Source organism: Octopus bimaculoides, chromosome 3, assembly GCF_001194135.2.
Source record: "Octopus bimaculoides isolate UCB-OBI-ISO-001 chromosome 3, ASM119413v2, whole genome shotgun sequence".
NCBI lineage: Eukaryota > Metazoa > Mollusca > Cephalopoda > Octopoda > Octopodidae > Octopus > Octopus bimaculoides.
In genome coordinates this window covers 158600142-158621883 of record NC_068983.1, presented here as the reverse complement: position 1 = coordinate 158621883, position 21742 = coordinate 158600142, and the positions used below count along the sequence as shown (strand labels likewise).

Genomic DNA, 21742 nt, shown 5'->3' with positions numbered 1-21742 from the left:
TATATATATATATATATATATATATATATATATATATCATTCAACTACAGTGGTAGTTGACCAGGCCGCAATTTACTCACACACAACATTTTTCAGGGCTTGTTGATAATTCAGTTCTTAACAAAATTGTTAACATTTTGGAAGACGACTGGTCCCTAGCTACATTTTGGCATAAAAATTTGAGATTTGGTCCAGTAGAAAAAAGTTTACATCAAACTTTGCAGCAACATTATAGGAGAGTAAGTAACGCCTCCAATCAAGTTTAGATCTAAATAACTTAGATCTAAATAACTCCAGTAGAAAAAAGAGTAAAATGTGGTTCTCCGAAAATTTCTACAGTTTCACCAGCTCCAATTTTTGGTGTCCTTATTCCCCCAATTGTAATCCCATGAATTACTATGTATGGGGTGTGACTGAGAAAGACACCAATCACTCTGCCTGAAACACCAAGACTCAGCTGGTGGTCAAGATCAAGGAAGTGCTCGAAGGTCTTCCCAGGAACACAGAGGAAGTCTTGTACCAAGTTCTGGAGTTGTTTTGAGGTTGTGGTGGAAGTTGAAGGTGGATATTTTGAGTAAACTATCTCTCAGACATAATCTAGTTGATATTTTTTGATTTTCAAAAATACTTTTATATTGTATGGAACATTGTGTTTTCTTTCCCTTTTATGCAAACGGTCAAACTTAGCCTGAACACCCAGTACTTCCACATTAGAAATGCCAATAAATGCTTTCTGTTTCCATTTATTTCTAAATGAAATGATTTACTTACTTCTTAACCCATTTTTCCAACTGCACTTCTGTATCTACCCATGGAGTAGTTTCCATATTCTGAAGATGAAATTCATCAAGTTCTTTTTTTAGGTGAGGCACAGAATCTCCTAAACCAAAAGTCTTCAGTGAACTAATTGTACAATTCCTGTTTAAAAAAAACAAAGTTTCAATTAACTTTAAGTAACAATATTAGCTTTCTTTTACACATGAATTCAAACATAGCTCTAACTAGTGAGGTGTGCATTTCAGTTTCTTGACTGGTGACAGTTTCACACTTACTTCATAATCAAGTGTTTATTGATAGATAAAACATCCAGCTAAAACAATATTAATAATGAAACCTTTAAATTCTTCATAGTATAAAGCAGAAATGGGCAACCTCTTACAAGAAGCAGATTGCATAAAACATGTCTCGTCATCAGGTGTGCCATATTGCTAACAAAAGTGAAGGTAATCTTGCATTAGATTTTTTCATTAGGTTACAGGTTGCATATGGCTGATATAATGAAAGAATTGGCAAACAGAGTAAAACAAAATACATGTTTAACTCAATGTTCTTTTACAACAGTTCATTATTCTTATTAACTCTAAGTCTCTGAAGCAACTTGCTGTTATTTCTATATAACTTTCAGTTATATCTCCCACCAACACATATGGGAGCTTCTATGTTCATGATCGACCTACTGCAATTAGTAGCTAATTTTTTGCTATATCAACGCCCTACTTTCTCCAAAAAGAAAAAGACAGATAGAATTATGTAGTCCTAGTTAAATTATGCTGTTCCCCATCCAAAAATGGACAGAATGGCATGGCTGGAATGCCTTTGTTCACGTCTGTTGACTTGAGTTTAAGCCATAACAAAGACATATTAACTAGCTTTATAATAAATTCAACTTCATTGTTTGAGATACACATGTAGACACAGGTGTGGCTGTGTGGTAAGAAGCTTGCTTTCCAACCACATAGTCCTAGGTTCAGTCCCACTGTGTGGCACCTTGGGCAAGTGTCTTCTACTATAGCCTTGGGCCAACCAAAGCCTTGTGAGTGGTTTTAGTAGACAAAAACTGAAAGAAGCCTGTCATATGTGTGTGTGTTCCCACACCACTGTTTGCCAACTGGTTCAGGTGTGTTTACATCCCTGTAACTTTGCAGTTCAGCAAAAGAAACTGATAAAATCAGTTCACAAGAATTCTTCATATTGTTAAACACAAACTCAGACTCATTATTCCTTTCTGTAATTCTTCAATAAATTCTTTAAATAAAAGCAAGCCATCAGTAAATTAAATTTCCTTAGGAAATTTTTATTAACCTCTGTATTATTGCCTCAATAACTATAATAAATAAAAAGTAGTTGAAGATAAGACCCTTGTAGAGTTTGTCTGGGGGACAAATTTTTCATTGCAAGCCATTTCTACATGGCTTGTATTTACCACCTTTATGAACCATTCATCTGAGCTTTCTTACTCAAAGTTTATCAGATATGGTGTGAAACTGTCAAAAGAGTGATTTTGATATTTGCAAATCCAAAGCAAAAGTGTTTGTGTTTAACTAAGAGCTTTGCTTGCTGTTGTCTCATTAGAAATATGGCATTTATTGCATCATATTCTGGTAAAAATCCAAACTGCATTTTATCCAAATTAATTTTATCTTGTGCTATGTTAAAACTTGTTCTATTTTCAAAAGCTGGATCATCAGCTAAAGGATAATGTAATTTTCCCATTCAAATGAATACTAATTGTGTTTGTATTCGTTTACAATGATACTTCTATGCCAGTTATGACCTACACTATCTAATTAACTAAGTCATTGGTATAACACATAGTTTATACTTTCATCATCTCAGCAACTATCCTAAGTGGATATCCAGCTATCCAAACCTTCATATTTTTAGTGTCATATAAAAGCACTCATGCCAGTGCCATGTAAAAAGCACCCAACACACTCTGTAAAGTGGTTGGCATTAGGAAGGGCATCCAGCCATAGAAATCATGCCAAAACAGACAAATGGATCCTGGTCAGCTCTCTGGCTGGCCAGCTCCTGTCAAATTGTCCAACCCATACAAGCATGGAAAACAGATGTTAAATGATGATGATGAAACTAATCTCTATATTAGCTTATCTGGGCTTCCACTATTCTTCATTTAACAATCTCTCACAGTCACACACATTCTTTTCTTTCCAGTGTTACTAAGGGCAAGTGCATCGATAACACTTCAGACAAACACTTTCTTAATATCATGGCTCATACATATATCTCCATTAAGATCTAAATACGTACACACTGCTTTGCTATGCTGAAATGTTTAAGCTTCACATTAGCTAATCATCAACTCTCAGTTTCCCTTCTAGCAGTATACACCTATGTCTTGCTTACCACCTTATCATCCTGCTGCCACTCCATATTGCTACATTATTTCAAAATCTCCTTGACCTATCACTTACTTCTTGTGGTCCTTGGGGTATGGATTATATTTTAAAGATAATTCATTTTTAGTAAAAATATTAATGACACAAATTAAAACGGATGTTAAATGATGATGATGACCTATATGATTGTTATAAAGGTATCTATATTACTTTATATAAAGGTATATTGGATAATGTAAAAAAAAAAAAAAAAAGGTGGGAAGATCATAGCCTCTTTCATTTCTGAGTTGAAATTCCACTAAGTCCAACTTTGTTTTCATTTCTCTAATTTTTAGTGTTTATTTTCCATGCTGGCATTGGTAAGGTGGTTTGACTGGAACCGGTAAGCTGGAGAGAAGATCAAGGCTCCAATCAATTTTGGCTTGGATTCTACAGCTGGATGTCCTTCCTAATGCCAACCATTCCACAGAGTGTACTAACTGCCTTTTGCATGTCAATGGCACAGGTGTCTTTTACGTTTCACCAGCACAGGTGCCTTTCATATGTCACCAGCACTGGCCATGACTGTGTTTCGACTTATCTTGATGTGTCTTCTCAAGCCTTGGTCAGAAACACTCAGAATTGCTGAAACATGAATAAACTACCCGCATCAGTCGTAAGCTGTCGAGACACTACATCCTTCAAAACTTCTATGCTTCCTGAAATTTGCCATCAGTACACCTGATGCCCCACCATCCCTGTTCCTTTTTTTTCTTTTATTTTTGTTTTAGTTGTAGTGCACCTGAGTGTGGAGGCGCAATGGCCCAGTGGTTAGGGTAGCGGACTCGTGGTCATAGGATCGCGGTTTTGATTCCCAGACCAGGCGATGTGAGTGTTTATTGAGCGAAAACACCTAAAGTTCCACGAGGCTCCGGCAGGGGATGGTGGCGAACCCTGCTGTACTCTTCCACCACAACTTTCTCTCACTCTTTCTTCTTGTTTCTGGTGTGCATGTAATTCAAAGGGTCAGCCTTGTCACACTGTGTCATGCTGAATATCCCCGAGAACTACGTTAAGGGTACATGTATCTGTGGAGTGCTCAGCCACTTGCACGTTAATTTCACGAGCAGGCTGTTCCGTTGATCGGATCAACTGGAACCCTCAACGTCGTAAGCGACGGAGTGCCAACAACAACAGTGCACCTGAGCACTGTATACATGAAGTTCATTATTATTATTATTATTATTATACATAGAAACACACTGAGAAATAGTTCAATAACATAGTAAAATACCTTATAGTTTCATCACCATAAATGTAATGTTTCAGATGTTGCATAATCATATCATCATTCGCAATGTGCAAAATTTCAAGAGCTGTTATTGCAAGCTGTATAAGCATTTTTCGATCTTCGTCACTTGCATTTAAATCAAAGGGATCTTCTTTCAAGACATTGACAATTGCTTCTGCAATTATTTCTTTGTCGTCTGCTCCAAATTTAGTGAAAGTATCAATGATTGTATTAAGAATATTGAGTTTTATTTCCATGGAGTTACTATTTAGCAATGGTATTATGGCAAGGATGAAGTCAGTACTGTTTAACATGTTTTTCAGAATCTGTATCAAACAAGAGAAAATTAACATTAGTAAGGATTTATTCAAGAAAATTATATCATGATATAGCATCATCATCATCACCACCATCATCATCATCATCATCATCTTTTAACGTCTGCTTTCCATGCTAGCATGGGTTGGACGATTTGACTGAGGACTGGTGGACCAGGTGGCTGCACCAATCTGATCTGGCAGAGTTTCTACAGCTGGATGCCATTCCTAATGCCAACCACTCCGAGAGTGTAGTGGGTGCTTTTACGTGCCACCGGCACGAAGGCCAGTCAGGCGGTACTGGCAACAGCCACGCTCGAAATGGTGTATTTTACGTGCCACCTGCACAGGAGCCAGTCCAGTGGCACTGGTAACAATCTCGCTCGAATGTCTTTACACGTGCCAGGAAGGCGACGCTGGGCACAGGTGCCATCACGATTTCGTTTGTAAAGAAATAATGCAGGAGAAAAAACTTATGTCACAATGATAATGATAATGTCATAGCGATGATGTGAATGCACAATAATGTACATGATGTCACAAAAATGATGATGATGATGATGATGATGTCACACTGCTGACAATAATCACATGATGATGCTGTCACAATGATAATGTATCATCATGGTGATGGTTGGAACATCACAATGATGATGATGTCACATGGCTAATAATGATCACACAACGATGATGGTAATGTCACAGTGACAATTAGAATGTTACACTACCAGTGACGGTGATGTAATAGTGCTGACTGGGATCAGCTGCAGAAATTTAATTCAGTGCACCGCAATCTTTTTTCACTTGAGGTACACTTATATTCTTTTCAAACTTCAGCAGCACACCAGAACTAAAAATATAACTAAAAATATAGGGGGGGGGGGAAATTACATTCTGGTTACACTGCAGTACATCTAGCATCATCTTGTGGCACACCAATGTGCCATGGCATACCGGTTGTGGAGCACTGATTTAATTGACAGAAAGGAATCTGAGATAATAAACATTATCATAAGTGTATAACAAATTATACATAATGGTGACATTACAGGGATGAGAGATGATGCTGTCACTCACACACATAATCTGTCTTGTCACAAGGATTTTGATGTCACAGTGATGACACCTAAAATATTGCTTAGTGTGTGACAGTGCTGGTGCCACATAAAAAGTATTCCGTTTGGTAGGGTATGAAGTTGTAAAACCATGCTAAAACTGACCTTGCCTCTGCTGGTGCCACATAAAATGCACTCAGTTCACTCTGCTGGGTGGTTGGTGTTAAGAAGGGCATCCAGCCATAAAAACCATGCTAAAACAGACACAGAAGTCTGGTGCAGTCCTCTGCATGGCCAGCTCCTGAAAACCATCCCACCCATGCCAACATAGAAGGCAGACATTAAACGGTGATGATGATGATGTGGAATACAAATAGCAATAGAAATCTCAGTTTAAATGAATATATGAATAAACTTTGCAGCATGCATTGAGTGCTTACTATCTTCCCCCATTCGTTTACAATATGTAATATATATCTTAATATATAAAGCTGAAGTTGTGTGTCTGTTTGAAGCCTTTTTAAAAGTGTATAGAAATCCACATTTTCCACTTTTTCGTAAAAATTTTTACATCAATAGAATTTTCTCGATGTGAACTTTCCAGTTTTAATTAGATTTTTTAAATTTCGTTTATTTTGTGTGATTTAAGGGAGATTTGGCTGTTATTTCTAGCAACTTTTATATTTCTTTCCTTCTACCTGGAACGGCGTTCTTACACACGCGCTCAACATATAATATAGAGAGTAAGAGTAAAAGAGGGAGAGAGAGAGAGAGAAAGTAATACATACAAAGTTGTAGATTAAACTTTCCTCTCTGTATTCTTTACCTATTTTTCATAACATTGTTATGTAAAAACACACACAACTACACATACGTGGTGTGTGACAACAACATACACATTGCTCTCGTTCTCTATTCATTTCTCCCCCTCTTCCTCTCTTGCTCTCTCAAACGCATACACGTGCAAGTAAACACAATCATTCACAAAAATATAACTCATGTTTGTCAATGTGGCATAACTACAGAGTTGTACCCACCGACTTTGGAAGGTCATAACTTTCAGAAAAATGAATATTTTTTATGAAATGTTCTATGCTTTTATTATTTATTATGTAGATTCCGAATATACAAAAATTTTCGGTGAAAGTGTTTTGGGAGGGGGGTGGGGGACAATTTTCGGAAATTCCACTTAAATTCCTCTTAACTTCCAGGAAAATGAATATGTTTTCGTGAAATTTTCTACAAATATACATTTTGAGCATGTAGGAATTTTGAATGAAACAACTGCAGGTTATTTTTGAGAAGTGTTCCCCACTCGGTGGTGTTACGGAGCAAGTCGTCCATATTTGTTTCATTTTTCTCTATTATGTGCTTATGTGCATCCGTAGATTTCTAATGAAGTAATAGGGTGTTAGGGTTAGGGTTTTAGGGTCAGGGTTAGGGTATAGGGTTATGGTTATGGTTAGGGTTAAGATTAGTGTTACGGTTACGGTTTTAGGGTTAGGGTTAGGGTTTAGGGTTAGTGTTAGGATTAGGTTTAGGATTAGGGTTGGGTAATCGTGCGGGTGTTAATCTGACTTCATTTCTTTCAAGCCTTCACATTTTCTCTACAGTCACAGCCCATGTCCTACTGCCATGTAGCATAGCTGTTCATACATGGACATCATACAATCTGCCTTTCACTCTGACGGAGAGGCCCTTTGTTACCAATATAGGCAGTAGCTCTCTGAACTCTGCCCAGCCCATTCTTATTCTAGCAGCTACATTTTTAGAGTAACCTCCTCCACAGTTAACTTAGTCACCTAGGTAACAGAAGCTATCTACTACTTCTAAGGATTACTGCAGACATTTGAGGAAGTCTATTTCCTGTACATTCTTAGTGTTTATTGTACCTGCAGGTCTGCCACATACAGAGACTACTTTCTCTGTTAACCTTCCTATGATACCACTACACCTATTATGCATCCATAGCTTGCACTGGGTACACCTTATGGAATTCTTAACTTCACCTTTTCTACATAACGAGCAGCGCCATTTTCCAGAAGAGATTGGTGATTTTTCTTCTTTCCTACAAACTAGGACTTTGGTCTTTCCTAAATTTGAATAAATTAACCAAATTAATTCTTCCTACCAATAATAAACAACTCATTAAAATTAATGATATTCTAACTTCATTAGAAATACTTTGAGCAACTGCACGAACAGACCCCAATAAAGCATATTTAGAATTAGAAAATCAACCAGCCCCTATAACAGAATAAACACCAATACTAGATCTTGTTTTCACTCTCTCTCTTGTTTCCACACACACACACTAACACACTATTTGTATGTTAAGCAAACTAAAGAACACTAGAGGATGCCTGTGTGTTTGTGTTTACATGTCATGTTTTATTTAAGTTTATAAATTACTTACATCTGTAAGGTCAGCAAAACGTTTCTGGAACCAATCAGCAGACAAGACTTCTCTGACGTATTCTTGGAACTCTGTCACGATTAGTGACTGCTCTGTAGATGCACTTCTATTTAACTTTTTTGATAGAGATTTTGATAATGAGGCCACAAGTTCTGAAGTTTGAATTGTAGATACAGTCGAAGGTATTTTTGATGGAGGAATATCAACAGAGGAATCATCTTTAAATTGTGGTACTCTTGAAGCTGCTGACGTGAGACTTGCTGGAGTTCGAGAAGTGGCTTCATTATGACTCATAATGACTTCCGAGAGCTTTTTATATTCATTTAATAGATGTGTCACTCTTTTTGACAGAGAAAACATTTTCTGCTCACCAGATTCAATTAAAGAATCTAAAACCTGCAAAACAAGACCAAACACACGTCATTAAAAGTAAGAATATTTAACTCATTTGGTCTGAATGAAATTCTATTTTAGAAAATTAGGTCATCATCATCATCATCATCATCATCATTTTGATGTCTATTTTTCCATGCTTTCATGGGTTGGGCAAAGTTTACTGAGGCAAATTTTTCTATGAGCAGATGCCCTTTCTATTGCTAATCTTCACTTGTTTCCAAACAAGACATGTTTTCACAAAATACTAGAAATGAATGACACTGCTTGTATAACAACAGTCATTTACAACAATCATGCAATGTCAAAACAAGGAAATACAAATACACACACACACACACACACACACACACGTGACAGACTTCTTTCAGTTTCTGTCAACCAAGTCCACTCACAAAGCTTTAGTCAGCCCAGGTTATAGTAGAAAACATTTGCTTAAGATGTTATGCAGTGAGTTTGAACCCAGAAGCATATGGTTGGGAAGCAAACTTGTTATTACACAGCCATGTCTGGTTATGGAATATTATGGTATGCATAAAATATGATAATGTCTTCTAAAGATTAAAGGGTCACTGTGTTAACAAGGAACATTTTGGCCTTCATGTAGTAAGAATGTAATAAACTACATAATTCTATGCATAGCATACACATGTGTATCCACATGTGTATATATGTGTGTGTATGTGTATAAATAGATGCAAATTACTTAAGCCATAAATGTGTTCTACTCTTTTTGTCTACAGTAATCCCTTGACTATTGCAGGTGTTATGCTCCAAACCCCCACTGCAATAGGTGAAAATTTGTGAAGTAGAAACAGTACTGTACTTTATATTTTTTTTTTATTATTTTCATAATTTGTATATATTTATTTTATTATAAATGCAAAACAACACCATGGAGAAATCGACGTAAGCTCAAATACCACGAAAGGTGAACTGCAATAGGTGAACTGTGATATGGCAAGGGATTACTGTATATCTAAGTATATAACCAAGTACCTCATTCTGCTGGAGACAAGGTAAAGCAACTGCTGTGTTGATGATGCCTATTGAAGCAGAAACAAGTGTTTGCAGCTGTCACTTTGTCTCCAGGCAATCAAAATGTCTTTTCTTAATGGCATATCAATTTTTTGATAATACATGATTTTTGTTGTTATATTCTTGAGCAGCTGAGGGCATATCAGAGAGGGCCACTATGAATAGCAGGGGCCCCAGGACAGCACTCTGTGGAAGACCACTCATTATTTGTATTTTCTTAGAGGTGGCCCCATTGACCACCTCTACCTGACTTCTATCTTTTAGAAAGTCATGTTGCCATTCTCCAAGTTTTCCAAATATACCAAGATTTCAGAGCTTGTGACAACTCATACCATGGTCAACTTTGTCAAAAGCTTTTGCCCGGTCAAGGTATATCACATCCACATTTGAGTTGTTGAGTAGCTGCTTTAGCATCCAGTTGTAATGCTGCAGGATCTGCGTCAGGCAGCTTCTACCTGGTTGAAAACCATGCTGGTTGTCAGTTGGCAAGTTATTCTCTTCAAGGAATGCAATTAATTTCCTTCGGACTATTCGTTCCATGACTTTGCTGATGTGTGAGGTCAGAGAGATAGGCCTATAGTTTTTAGCAGCTGCTCTGCTTCCTCCTATATGAATAAGGCATATTATTCCTTCCCTTAGTTTGTCTCGGAACTTACTATTTGTGAGGAAGCTCTGAAAAAGTAGCTGCAATAGTTTTGCAAGGACTTATTTGCATGACTTGAGGAGGATTGCTGGGAATCCATCAGAGCCAACAGCTGAGTTTGCATCTATATCATTTATTGCTAGCGTTACATCCTTTTCTTTGATGTTGATGTAATCAATTGTTACTACTTCGCATTCAGTTTCTGTAGCAGTAAAGAGTTTAATGGGTTTACTAACTTGCATGAGCTATAGAGGTGGGATGAAGACACTTTTGAACTGTTTGTTCAGTGTTTCACTTATCCTCATTGGGTTTTCCATGAGGGAGCCACCGTTTTGGAGGAGGGGCCTTATCCTGCTATGCACAGAATCAGTCTCCTTGGTGTACCTAAAGAAGGCTTTAGGATCTGAAATCTTATGATTCAGGCTTCTCTGTCTGATCTTTCCTTCTCATGAGAGTACTTCAGCTGTTTCTCAATCTCCAGCAATGCTGTTTCCAGGTGGGATTTCTCACTATCATTGCATTCTCTGTTGAGGCAGTTTACAATCTTTGTACACCGTCTCATAAGAACTTTCCTCTCCCTAGGAATCTTGTTTTTATGCACAGTGGCCCTGCTTTCATAAGTAGAATTTTTATTAATGGCCAATTGATAAAACGAGTGAAAAATTATATTAAAAGAAACAAGAGCACTCAGAGAGCACAAACCTCCACCAAGGCAACACCAACATCCTCTTATTTTTAAAATGAGAATAACCAAAATAAACCGGACTGCTCTCACAAATGTGAATACTAAAAATGAATGCACCCGCTCTCAAAAATTAAGTAGAAAAACAGGAAAAATAATCCAGAATCCTTGTCCAGTACTGGATTGATCGCAAAATCTTATCAGTTCATGTCAGTCATGAGGCCAAACATCACTGAAAGTTTCATCTGAATCCATCCATTGGTTCTTGAGATATTTTGTCTGTGGGCAAACAAACAAACAAGTGCAACTGAAAACAATACCTCTGCCTACACCAAAGCGGAGGTAATAAGAAAAACATAGCTGATACTTACTGACTGACTGTCGGGTTGATCAGGCTAAAATAGAAATGTAGTCAAAGTTTTATTAATTAAATCAAGGAGGTGTTAAAGTAGAAAGGATGAAAAGCATACCTTGTGTGTGTGTGTGTGTGTGTGTGTGTGTGTGTGTGTGTGTGTGTGTGCGTGTTATAAGTTAATAAGTATTGAAAACTCAAGTTCCATAATAATGGGTATATCAAGACTAATATCTTGGTTGATGCAGGTTTCATATAAGAAGTAATGTCTAAGTCATCTGTAGAAAAAAACCTACATTCCTCATTCTGTCAGTTATAACAATCAATGGAACAGCCTGCTTAGGAGATTAACATGCAAGTGGCTAAGCATTCTACAGACATGTGTACCTTTAACATAGTTCAAAGGGAGATTCAGCACGGTAGAGTGTGACAAGGCTGGCCCTTTGAATTAGAGGTCCAACTCATTTTTGTCAGCTGAATGAACTGGAGCAATGAGAAATAAGGTGTTTTGCTCAATAGCAAAATATGCCACCAGGAATTGAACTCGTGACCTTACAATCACAAGCTGAATACCTTAGCCACTAATCTCAGATCTATCTAAATAACAAATGAATTAGATAAGGGTGCTTTTCTGTGAAGTCTTGAGTGAGATGAATAAGTCTGAGAAAGTATGAGAGCAAGTTCATGTTGTTTATGAGAGGAAATATATTTTTCAGGGTCCATTATTCTGTAAATTATGTAGCTAGAAAAACTTCCCTTGCACTATATGTGAAAAAGCCATGAAGAAACAATATGATAGGATTTGATCTAAAAACAATTGGTCTAAAATATGGTATAAACAATGACCAAATAATTATGACATTTATTATGTGCACTGGAGCTAATAGCCAGATTAAAGGTAGTGATAATGTTTGTGTACAGATGTTATGGCTCATAATCATAAAAACACTATAGTTCATAAACGATAAAAGTTATTACAGGTGGAATTTGAAGAGACAGAAGCGAGGAACAAAATGCAAGAATCTTTTATTTTGAGTTGATCTGATTATGCTAGGATACCTTTCAACTGTAATTCATATTAACTGATAATTTTATTAAAGCTAACAGATATTTCTATTAAAGCAAAAATCATATTAAAAAGAAGAGAAAAGTCATAGCTGATACTTACAGAAAGATTGCCTTGAAAACTCTGTATAACAATGAAAAAGAAAAAAACAGAAATGACAATAACCTTTTCTAGGGGTATTTTGTGTGTAGATCATGAATATAACATCCGTTTCTTTTTGTGACCCTCCAGTGTCTCGTAAATTACCACCTTACTAATGTTAAATACACTGATGGTTCTGTAGGAATTGAGTGCAAACAGGATTTAGGCAAAACTGAGAACTCTAAAAGTAATGAACAGATTTTGATATAATTTTAATGGGGTGTTTCTAAGGTATTTGTAAACCTAACCTATGAAAATTATAAAAGTACACTCGATATTTTTATAGTTATATGGGTCCAAATCCATGGTCAATCTGACAAGAAACCACACCTCATCACCCAACAGGAACTCAATGATCTATTTCGTGATCTAACACTTATCAAGCAACAGAGTGAAGTCCTGGCCTCACGTCTGCAATAATGGAACCTGTTGGATAAAAATGCTTGAATTACAGTATTTAGGAAGCATTCCGCAGATCTATAGCAATTCTTCACTTTGGAAAACAACTTGACTTATTGTAATGATATCAGAGACCTATTCAATCTCCCTGAGCTGACTTATGAACCAAATGAGTAGCGGTTATTCACAGATGCATTCCTTTACAGCATAAAAGCAGTTCTGTTGTACACTTCAGTTCCAATTGCTCACTCAGTCATTTTAAGAGAGACATATGAGAACTTCACTTTTATTCTAGACCACATAAGTTACAAGGAGCATGAGTGGCTAATTTGTGCATACTTAAAAGTAGTAGCCCTACTTAATGGGCTACAAACTGAAGACATCAAGTTTATGTGCTTCCTTTGCAAGTGGGACAGTAGGGCTAGATTAGAACATTATGTATGCTAAGAATGGCCACCTCAAGGAAACTACGACACCTGGATGCCATAATGTAAATCATGAGCCACTAGTTAAGAAGGAGAAAACCATTTTGCCACCACTGCATATAAAACTAAGCCTAATAAAGCAATTAACCAAAGCACTGCAACATAACATGCCATGTTTCCAGTACCTCAAGGTGATCCTCCCTAAAATAAGTGATGCCAAGATTAAAGAGAGCATCTTCATATTGCATAGTCATATTGCTCCTAAAACAATTGCAGCATCAAAAGCCTCTGTAAACCCAAATACTGTTCTGAGATGTATACCACCAATAATAATAAGAGAAGAGAAACTGCAATTGTAGCATTCTGACAAGATCAGAATCTACTGGCCTATACAGACAGACTGGACTGTGATGAGAATAGATCCTACATCTCTTACAATTCATTAATGCATACCAGAATGTGCAGTGTGATTCCCTGCAATGAAGACATGACATATCTGCATTCTGTGTAATGAAAGTTGCGTGTCATAAGAGTGCTTTCATCAGAACTGACCAAGAACAATGTTAATGAGAACAGACTTGAGTTATAATAATCAATGGAACCTATTAATAGGTAGGATGCTTTTCGATTTTCTTATCAACTAAAATTTTTATTAACAATCAACTGGGGAAAAAAATGAGCAAACATTATATTAAAAGGAAAAGTAAATTAGAGCTGATACAAGCTGAATGTTGTGACAATCATGCTAAAATAGAAATGTAGACAGAAGTTTCACAATTCAAACAAGCAATAAATATTGATTTCAAATTTTGGCACAAGGCCAGCAAGTTCAGGGAAAGGGGTAAGGTAAGTCTATTACATTAACCCCAGTGTTCAACTGGTACTTATTTTATTGACCCTGAAAGGATGAATAGCAAAGTTGACCTTGGCGGAATTTGAACTCAGAACATAAAGACACACAAAATGCCGCTAAGCATTTTACCTGGCATGCTAACAATTCTACAAGCTCATCACCCAAACCAAGCAATTAATATTAATTTCTGTTTCAAATATTAAACAGGAAAGGGTAAAAATGTGTACCTTTCTAGGGGTTTCATGTGGCTTCCTCTCTGACAGAAATTCTCTATGTCTATGCTTTTGAAGTTTTCCATATCTGTCATATTGCTTCTTTGGATATAAATTAACAGGAGCTTCCATGCATTGTTTAAATTCTGAAGATGTGGAAGATGAACAAGATATAATGGGCTAATCATGCAAGGTTTGGTTAATTACTAAAACAATTCTGTAGTTTGTTTATTAGATTAACAATTTCAAGGCAATTGAGAGTAAATGAGTGTGTGTGTGTGTGTGTGTGTGTGTGTGTGTGTGTGTGTGTGTGTGTGTGTGTGTGTGTGTGCATGTGTGCAAGTGTGTGTGCGTGTGCATGTCTGTGTGTATAAATTAAAAGTTTAACCAGGACACTAAATATCGGTTTCCAATTTTGGTACAAAGCCAGCAACTTTGGGAGTGTGGGTAAGTTGATTACATCGACCCTAGTGCTCCACTGATATTCATTTTACCAGCCCCAAGAGGATGAAAAGCAAAGTCAACCTTGGCAGAATTTGAACTCAGAACATAAAGATGGATGGAATGCTGCTAAGCATTTTGTCTGGCATGCTAATGATTCTGCCAGCTTACCACCTTAAGGACATTAAATATTAATAAAATCTAAGGCATCATAGTAAAAGATAACAAAGGAGGAGATGTATTCTTGAGACATTCAAAATATTACTCATATGGTCAAATGATTTGCTGTATGTTATTGTTAAGGAATTCTCCTTTTTTTCTTCCTTCTTGTTTTTCTTTTTGGTTTTTTTCTCATTCTCTGTTTATTGATGATCATTTCTGCTTTGAAGCCAATCTTCCTACGTAAGTTCCAGTTTGATCACTATTCATTCTTTTCACAAGAGTAGTCGAGGAAACAAAATTGGGTAAAAATCTGACTATATTCCTGGTTTGGCAACTTCAAAATTTAGCCAAAAAAAAAAAAATACTTCTGTACTTGGATTTTGTTGACATGAAGAAAGCCTTTGACAAGATCACCCACTCCCTTATCTGGTATCAATGCAGAAGCTAGGAATAGGTGAATGGTTAGAGAGAGTTGTACAAGCCATGTTCAGGGATGCTGCCAGTAAGATGAAGACTGGCAATGAGTATAGTAATGAACTCAGTGTACAGGTAGGAGTTCACCAAGGCTCAGTTATCAGTCCCCTCTTGTTCATTGTAGTCATCCAGGCCTTTACAGAGAAATTCAAGACAGGCTATCCTTGGGAGCTCTTCTACACTGATGATTTTGTTCTTGTGGCTGAATCACTACCTAATCTAGAAAAGAAATTTCAGGTGTGGAAGCAAGGCCTAGAATCTAAGGGCCTAAGAGTTAATTTAGCAAAAACCAAAGTCCTAGTAAGTAGGAAAACAGACAACTAACAAGTCCCTTCAGGGAGATGGCCCTGCTCGATATGTAAGAAGGGTGTTAGTAGAAACTCTGTACATTGTATCCAGTGCAAGCTTTGGACTTCATAAGAGATGTAGCAGTATGACAGGAAATTTAACAGAGAAATATTGTCTTTGTGTGTGGCAAATGTGCAGATACAATAAGCACTAAAAATGCACAGGCAATAGACTCTTTCAAATGCTCAGGGGGATAATTAGAAGTAGTAGGTAGCTTCTGCTACCTAAGAGACCAAGTTAGCAGGAATAAGCTCTGAAAGTGTAGTTGTTAGAATAAGAATGTGCTGAGCAAAGTTCAGAGAGCCTCTACCTCTGTTGATAACAAAGGACCATTCACTCAGAGTGAAAAGTAGATTGCATGATTCCTGTGTGTGTACAACTATGTTATATGGCAGTGAAATATGGGCTTTGACTGAAAGAAACGAAGCTAGCATGCTCTGCTGGATGAATAATGTCAATGTGCATGCACAACAGTGTAAATGATTTAAGAAGAAAGCTGGGTTGAAAAAGTATCACATGTTGTGTGCAAGAGAGAAGACTGCACTGGTTTGGTCATGCGATGTGTATGGATGAGGGCAGTTGCATAAAGAAGTGTTGAGCTCTAATTGTGGAGAAAACCTGTGGAAGGGGTAGACCCAGGAAGATGTGGACAAAGTGGCAAGAAAAGATTTTTGGACAATGAGTCTCACTGAGGAAATGACAAGGGACTGGGAAATGTAATAATTTGTTGTACTTGAAAAGACATATCAAGCTAAGTAAAATCGCTGTCTTCCATACATACAGGCTTGTCTTTTCATGTACAGTTGCCACATAAAAAGCACCTGTGTACAGTGCTGTGTAAATACACCTGTGCCGGTGCTTTGTAAACATACCCATGTCAGTGGCACGTAAAAAGCATCCAGCACACTTTGTTAAGTAGTTGGTATTAAGAATGGCATCCAGCTATAGAAACCATGCCACCACAGACAATTAGAGTCTGGACAGCTCTCAGCTAGCCAGTTTCATGCCAAACCATCCAACCCATGCCAGCATGGAAAACGGACATTAAGCAATGATGATGATGATGATGATATGTTCACATATAGCAGTAAACTATATTTCCTAATGTTGCTTGACACCATCAGAAGTAGTGATCCAGCCATAAAGTGACAAATTATGAGACCCTCTGATTGGCAGCTAATAAGGGAAATTCCTCAGTTATATAAAGTGATTTTTGCTTTCTCTTATTAAACTTTCTGCTCATCATCACAGATTTTACCTGAATTATTTCACGTACTGGTTTTCATAAAATTTAATTCTCTGCAAAGTAGGGATAGTTTATCCTGTTCAGGCTATATTATTAGCATTATTCTGCGATTGAGAATTTAAAATCACTTCTTTAACTTTCTAAAAAAGACATCTCAACGCTTCTAAAAGCAAACTTCGCTTGTTTGTTTACGTTTGTCGTAATTTGAATTTAACATTTGAGAGCATCTCATAAAGCGAGATTTATATATCTTAATTTGCAGAGGAATTTGTAGTGGGTAGTTTAGCTTAATTGGTCAAAGCATCGTGACATGTAATCACGGGGATGTGAGTTCGTGTCCACAGCTAGTCACCTACACTTTTCTCTGCAAAATAGGGATAGTTTATCCTGTTGAGGCTATATTATTAGCATTATTCTGCGATTGAGAATTTAAAATCACTTCTTTAGTTTATGTTATTGTTTAATGTTATGTGATGAATTAAGAGTTAGTCATGAGATTCTATACAAAGGGGGTACTTTTTTTCTAAATGGTTGTAATTTATTAGGATTTATTTGTCATTTATTAGCATTGCTGCACAATATATATGAAGTATGCATGCATAGAAATACAAGGAATGTCACAATGCTAGTCTAGAATTTGCTTTGTTGAGGATGTCCAAGGCAATAATAAATTTATTGATTTCACTACTTAACTTACACATTGAATACATTCAAATCTCTATTGTTTATAATGTCCAAAACTTTTAATCAGGTTTTATTTTTAGACTTTAAACATCTCCAGAGGAAGTTTTTGCAAACTAATTGCTTAAGATAATCTTAAATGTTCAAAATTTTTCAAATCACTGAAATGTATATATGAAATCTTACCACATTAGTAGATAGCATGTAGTACTTTCTCTCAAGGTATTTTCCCTTCGTCTCTGTTGTTGATGTTTATAATTAACATCACTATATTCACTCTATCTATATGGATCATTCTCAGTCTTGTTAACTAAGTAGAACATGCTCCATTGATGAGGTTTGATAAAACTGAAACATAGCCATTGCTTGCATAAACTGACATTACAGACTAGATCCACTCACATCTGCATCACCTCTATTGGCCAATAATTTCAATCAAGTGATCTTATCAGAATTACATTCCATTTTTATTGTTTTTAGATTCTGAACTCCTGTAGTGAGAATTCATGTTTCTAATTGGTAACCATTCTAAAAGTTCAATATACACAAAAAAAAAAAAACTATATATATGTAATTTATTTATATTTATGCTTCTTTCACTAAATAAAGTTGAATAGTATTAATCAAAGTTCTTGAGTCAGCTCTGTAATATTGGCTTCAAAATTGCTGGCCAAGTCTATTACATCAACCCCCATTACTCAAATGCTACTTATTTTATTAACCTTGAAAGGATGAAAGGTAAAGTCAACCTTAGCAGAATTTGACCTCAAAATGAAATGCCACTAAACATTTTACCCAGCGTACTAAAGGTTCTGCCAACTCACCATCAAGTCAACTCTGTAATATTAAACAACAGTTGAGAAAGTGGACTGTCTTTATGACAAGCATAAAGAATAAAAATGGAATAAATATAAAAATGGATTTATATCGGTTGGCAGATATAAGTATTCATCAGAAAACAATCTGTTTGCTGAAAATATAAACAAAGCCACAAGTTTTGTTTAGACTCATAGTTCTAGCTGCTTTGGGCTGATGAGACACAAGTTGAAAGACAGGTGTCCCAGAATACCATGTGTTGAACACACAGTTGTCATAAAAAGGGAAAAGTTTTTTTTCCAATGATGCACACAGCAGCAACCATCATATTTTGCATATGAACTTGCCTAGATGTGTTAAGAATAAATATGCAAACAATCATTAATAACATATTAAAATGCTAAATAGAATATAATTAAATTTAACATGTCTATGAGAGTATCACATGCTATCTGAAAAATGTAAGATTCCATATATACAAATGCTGTAACTTCTGGATCTCAGAAATTTTTATCTTCATCATCACCATCATCATTGTCGTTTAACATCCGCTTTCCATGCTGGCATGTGTTGGACGGTTTGATTGAGGGCTGGCAAGCCAGAAGGCTGTACCAGGCTCCAATCTGATCTGGTAACGTTTCTACAGCTGGATGCCCTTCACAAACCACTTCGAGAGTGTAGTGGGTGCTTTTCACAAGCCACCGGTGCGAGAGCCAGTCAGGTGGCACTGACAACGACCACGCTTGAATGGTCCTTTTTACATGCCACCGGCATGGGAGCCAGTCAGGCAGCACTGGCAACAATCACACTTGAATGGTGCTTTTTACATGCCCCCGGCACGGGTGTCAATCAGGTGGTACTGTCATTGGCATGACAATGACTTCACTTCATTCAACAGGTCTTCACAAGCACAGTTTATTGCCCAATGATTGAAGGGTACTCTTAAATGAGCCGGTTATGCTGCACTGGCATAGGCCATGGACATGGTCTCACTTGGCTTGCTGGGTCTTCTCAAGCACAGCAGATCTCCAAAGGTCTCAGTCACTTTTCATCACCTCAGTGAAGCCCAATGTTCATTCTAGTGTAGGAAATGAGGAAAACTGAAGCTGATTGAAAAACTGCAATTGTGGATGGGACATAAATTTACCTGAAATACTTTTAAACCTGTGACTCACTTTATTGCCATCAATAATACTTGCTAGTGTGTCCTCAGGGGTAGACTGCAACATTGAGACATTATATAAATTAAAACATAAATGAAAAATAAAACAAATATCTTATAATTGAAACATAATGTAAATATTATTGGTATTGATAGAGTACACTGCAACATAAGTTGCCAATACTATGCAATGATATGCAAATTTGATATAAAATCTGTGAAATTTCAAAGATTATATTAATCACAAATCAATAACTGAACTTTTATCTTTATTGTTAAAAATACAACTTTAATCCGTTTATTTTTATGCATTTGTTCTTATAATTTCATTTCTTCATTTTAATATTCTCTTTCCTTGGTAAATTCTATTTTAATTTAATCTTAGAGTAACAATTCTGTGTAACTTAACTTCATTACCAATGAAAAGATCACATGCTTTGTCAAAAGGTAAACAAAGAGGAGAGAGAATAGTGACTAGCATAGGCATAAAGCCACTTCTCACAATACTACTCCTCACTTCTCAGTTGAGGGGCTTGTCTTACAAGTAACTTGGTAACCTCACTAGTGCTGGTGCAAAATAAAAAGCACCCAATACATTCTGCAAAGTGTTTGGTTGATGTTAGGAAGGGCATACAACTGTAGAAACCATGCCAAAGCAAACCTTGGAGCTTGGTGCAGTCCCCTGGCTTGCCAGCCCCTGCCAAATTGTCTAAACTATGCCAAACTTGGAAAAAATGAACATTAAATGAAGATGGTGAAATAAGAAATAGAATTTGTAGAATTTAATTACCACACTAATTTTACAAAACAAAATATACGAGGAGGTGCTGAAATGTTCCTGTCTTTGGAGTAAAAGAAAATACAGGAGGATCGGTTAATCTCGATTTTATTCAACATGTTCCCATCTCAGATTCACACACTTGTTGCAGTGGTCCTTCAGTTTTTCTAAGCCCTGTAAGAGACCTCAAAAAGTTAGGCCGCCAATCAGGCCTTTTGCAATACACTTCAAGCCAGAGAACTTTTCAGCAACCCCTCATATTTTCTAAAAGTTTTTGAAGAATTTTTCATTATTGTTACATTTTCATTTATCATTCACAGTGATTTTCAATCTTATGTGAAAATGTTGAATTCCATTCATAAAAACAGAATGTGGTTTTGATGTATCACCTTTTTTTTTTATTCTTTACTCTTTTTACTTGTTTCAGTCGTTTGACTGTAGCCATGCTGGAGCACCGCCTTTTAGTCGAGCAAATCGACCCCAGGACTTATTCTTTGGAAGCCTGGTACTTATTCAATTGATCTCTTTTGCAGAACCGCTAAGTTACGAGGATGTAAACACACCAGCATCGGTTGTCAAGCGATGTTGGGGGACAAACACAGATATATATATACATATATATACATATACATATATACAATGGGCTTCTTTCAGTTTCCGTCTACCAAATCCACTCACAAGGCTATGGTTGGCCCGAGGCTATAGTAGAAGAAACTTGCCCAAGGTGCCATGCAGTGGGACTGAACCCGGAACCATGTGGTTGGTAAGCAAGCTACTTACCACACAGCCCTAATTTTTACTTAGAAACTACTTTTGATTTTTGTTTTACCTACAAAATAACTTTGTAAGCTTAGAAATTGATAGTTGTTTCAATGAAATGCTAAGCTATGGGGAATGTAAGCACAAAGTGCTGGGGGACAAGCAAAAACACACATACAAGAGGCTATGGTCAGCCTGAAGCTATAGTAGAAAATGCTTGCTCAAAATGCCATGCTGTAGGACTGAACCCGGAACCATGTGGTTTGAGAAGCAAACTTCTTACCACACAGCGATATCTGCGCCTACTATGAATGCTGATTTCTTATGAGGAATTATCAAAATTAATTTGCTTTTGCAGACGAAACATGTTACAATACATATTATATCACAATGGTCTTTTCTTCAGAAAAACTTTTTGTGTGTTTTGAAATTCTATTAATTTGATTATAAATAATACCAAGAATCCTATCAAA

The 21742-nt window shown here is 36.6% G+C and overlaps 1 protein-coding gene across 4 annotated transcripts in view; it reads right to left on the bottom strand.

Annotated features, from left to right (window-relative positions):
* LOC106872345 (WD repeat-containing protein 97) overlaps nucleotides 1-21742 on the bottom strand; it is a 103585-nt gene that overhangs the window by 18573 nt on the left and 63270 nt on the right. For all 4 annotated transcript variants that reach the window (XM_014919301.2, XM_014919300.2, XM_014919302.2 and 1 more), the window contains 7 exons: nucleotides 19718-19790; nucleotides 14418-14548; nucleotides 12475-12495; nucleotides 11326-11349; nucleotides 8199-8594; nucleotides 4414-4736; nucleotides 772-918 (listed from right to left, as the gene is read on the bottom strand). In XM_014919301.2, the coding sequence (XP_014774787.1) occupies nucleotides 772-918; nucleotides 4414-4736; nucleotides 8199-8594; nucleotides 11326-11349; nucleotides 12475-12495; nucleotides 14418-14548; nucleotides 19718-19790 (1115 nt within the window). The remainder of the gene's footprint in view (nucleotides 1-771; nucleotides 919-4413; nucleotides 4737-8198; nucleotides 8595-11325; nucleotides 11350-12474; nucleotides 12496-14417; nucleotides 14549-19717; nucleotides 19791-21742) is intronic.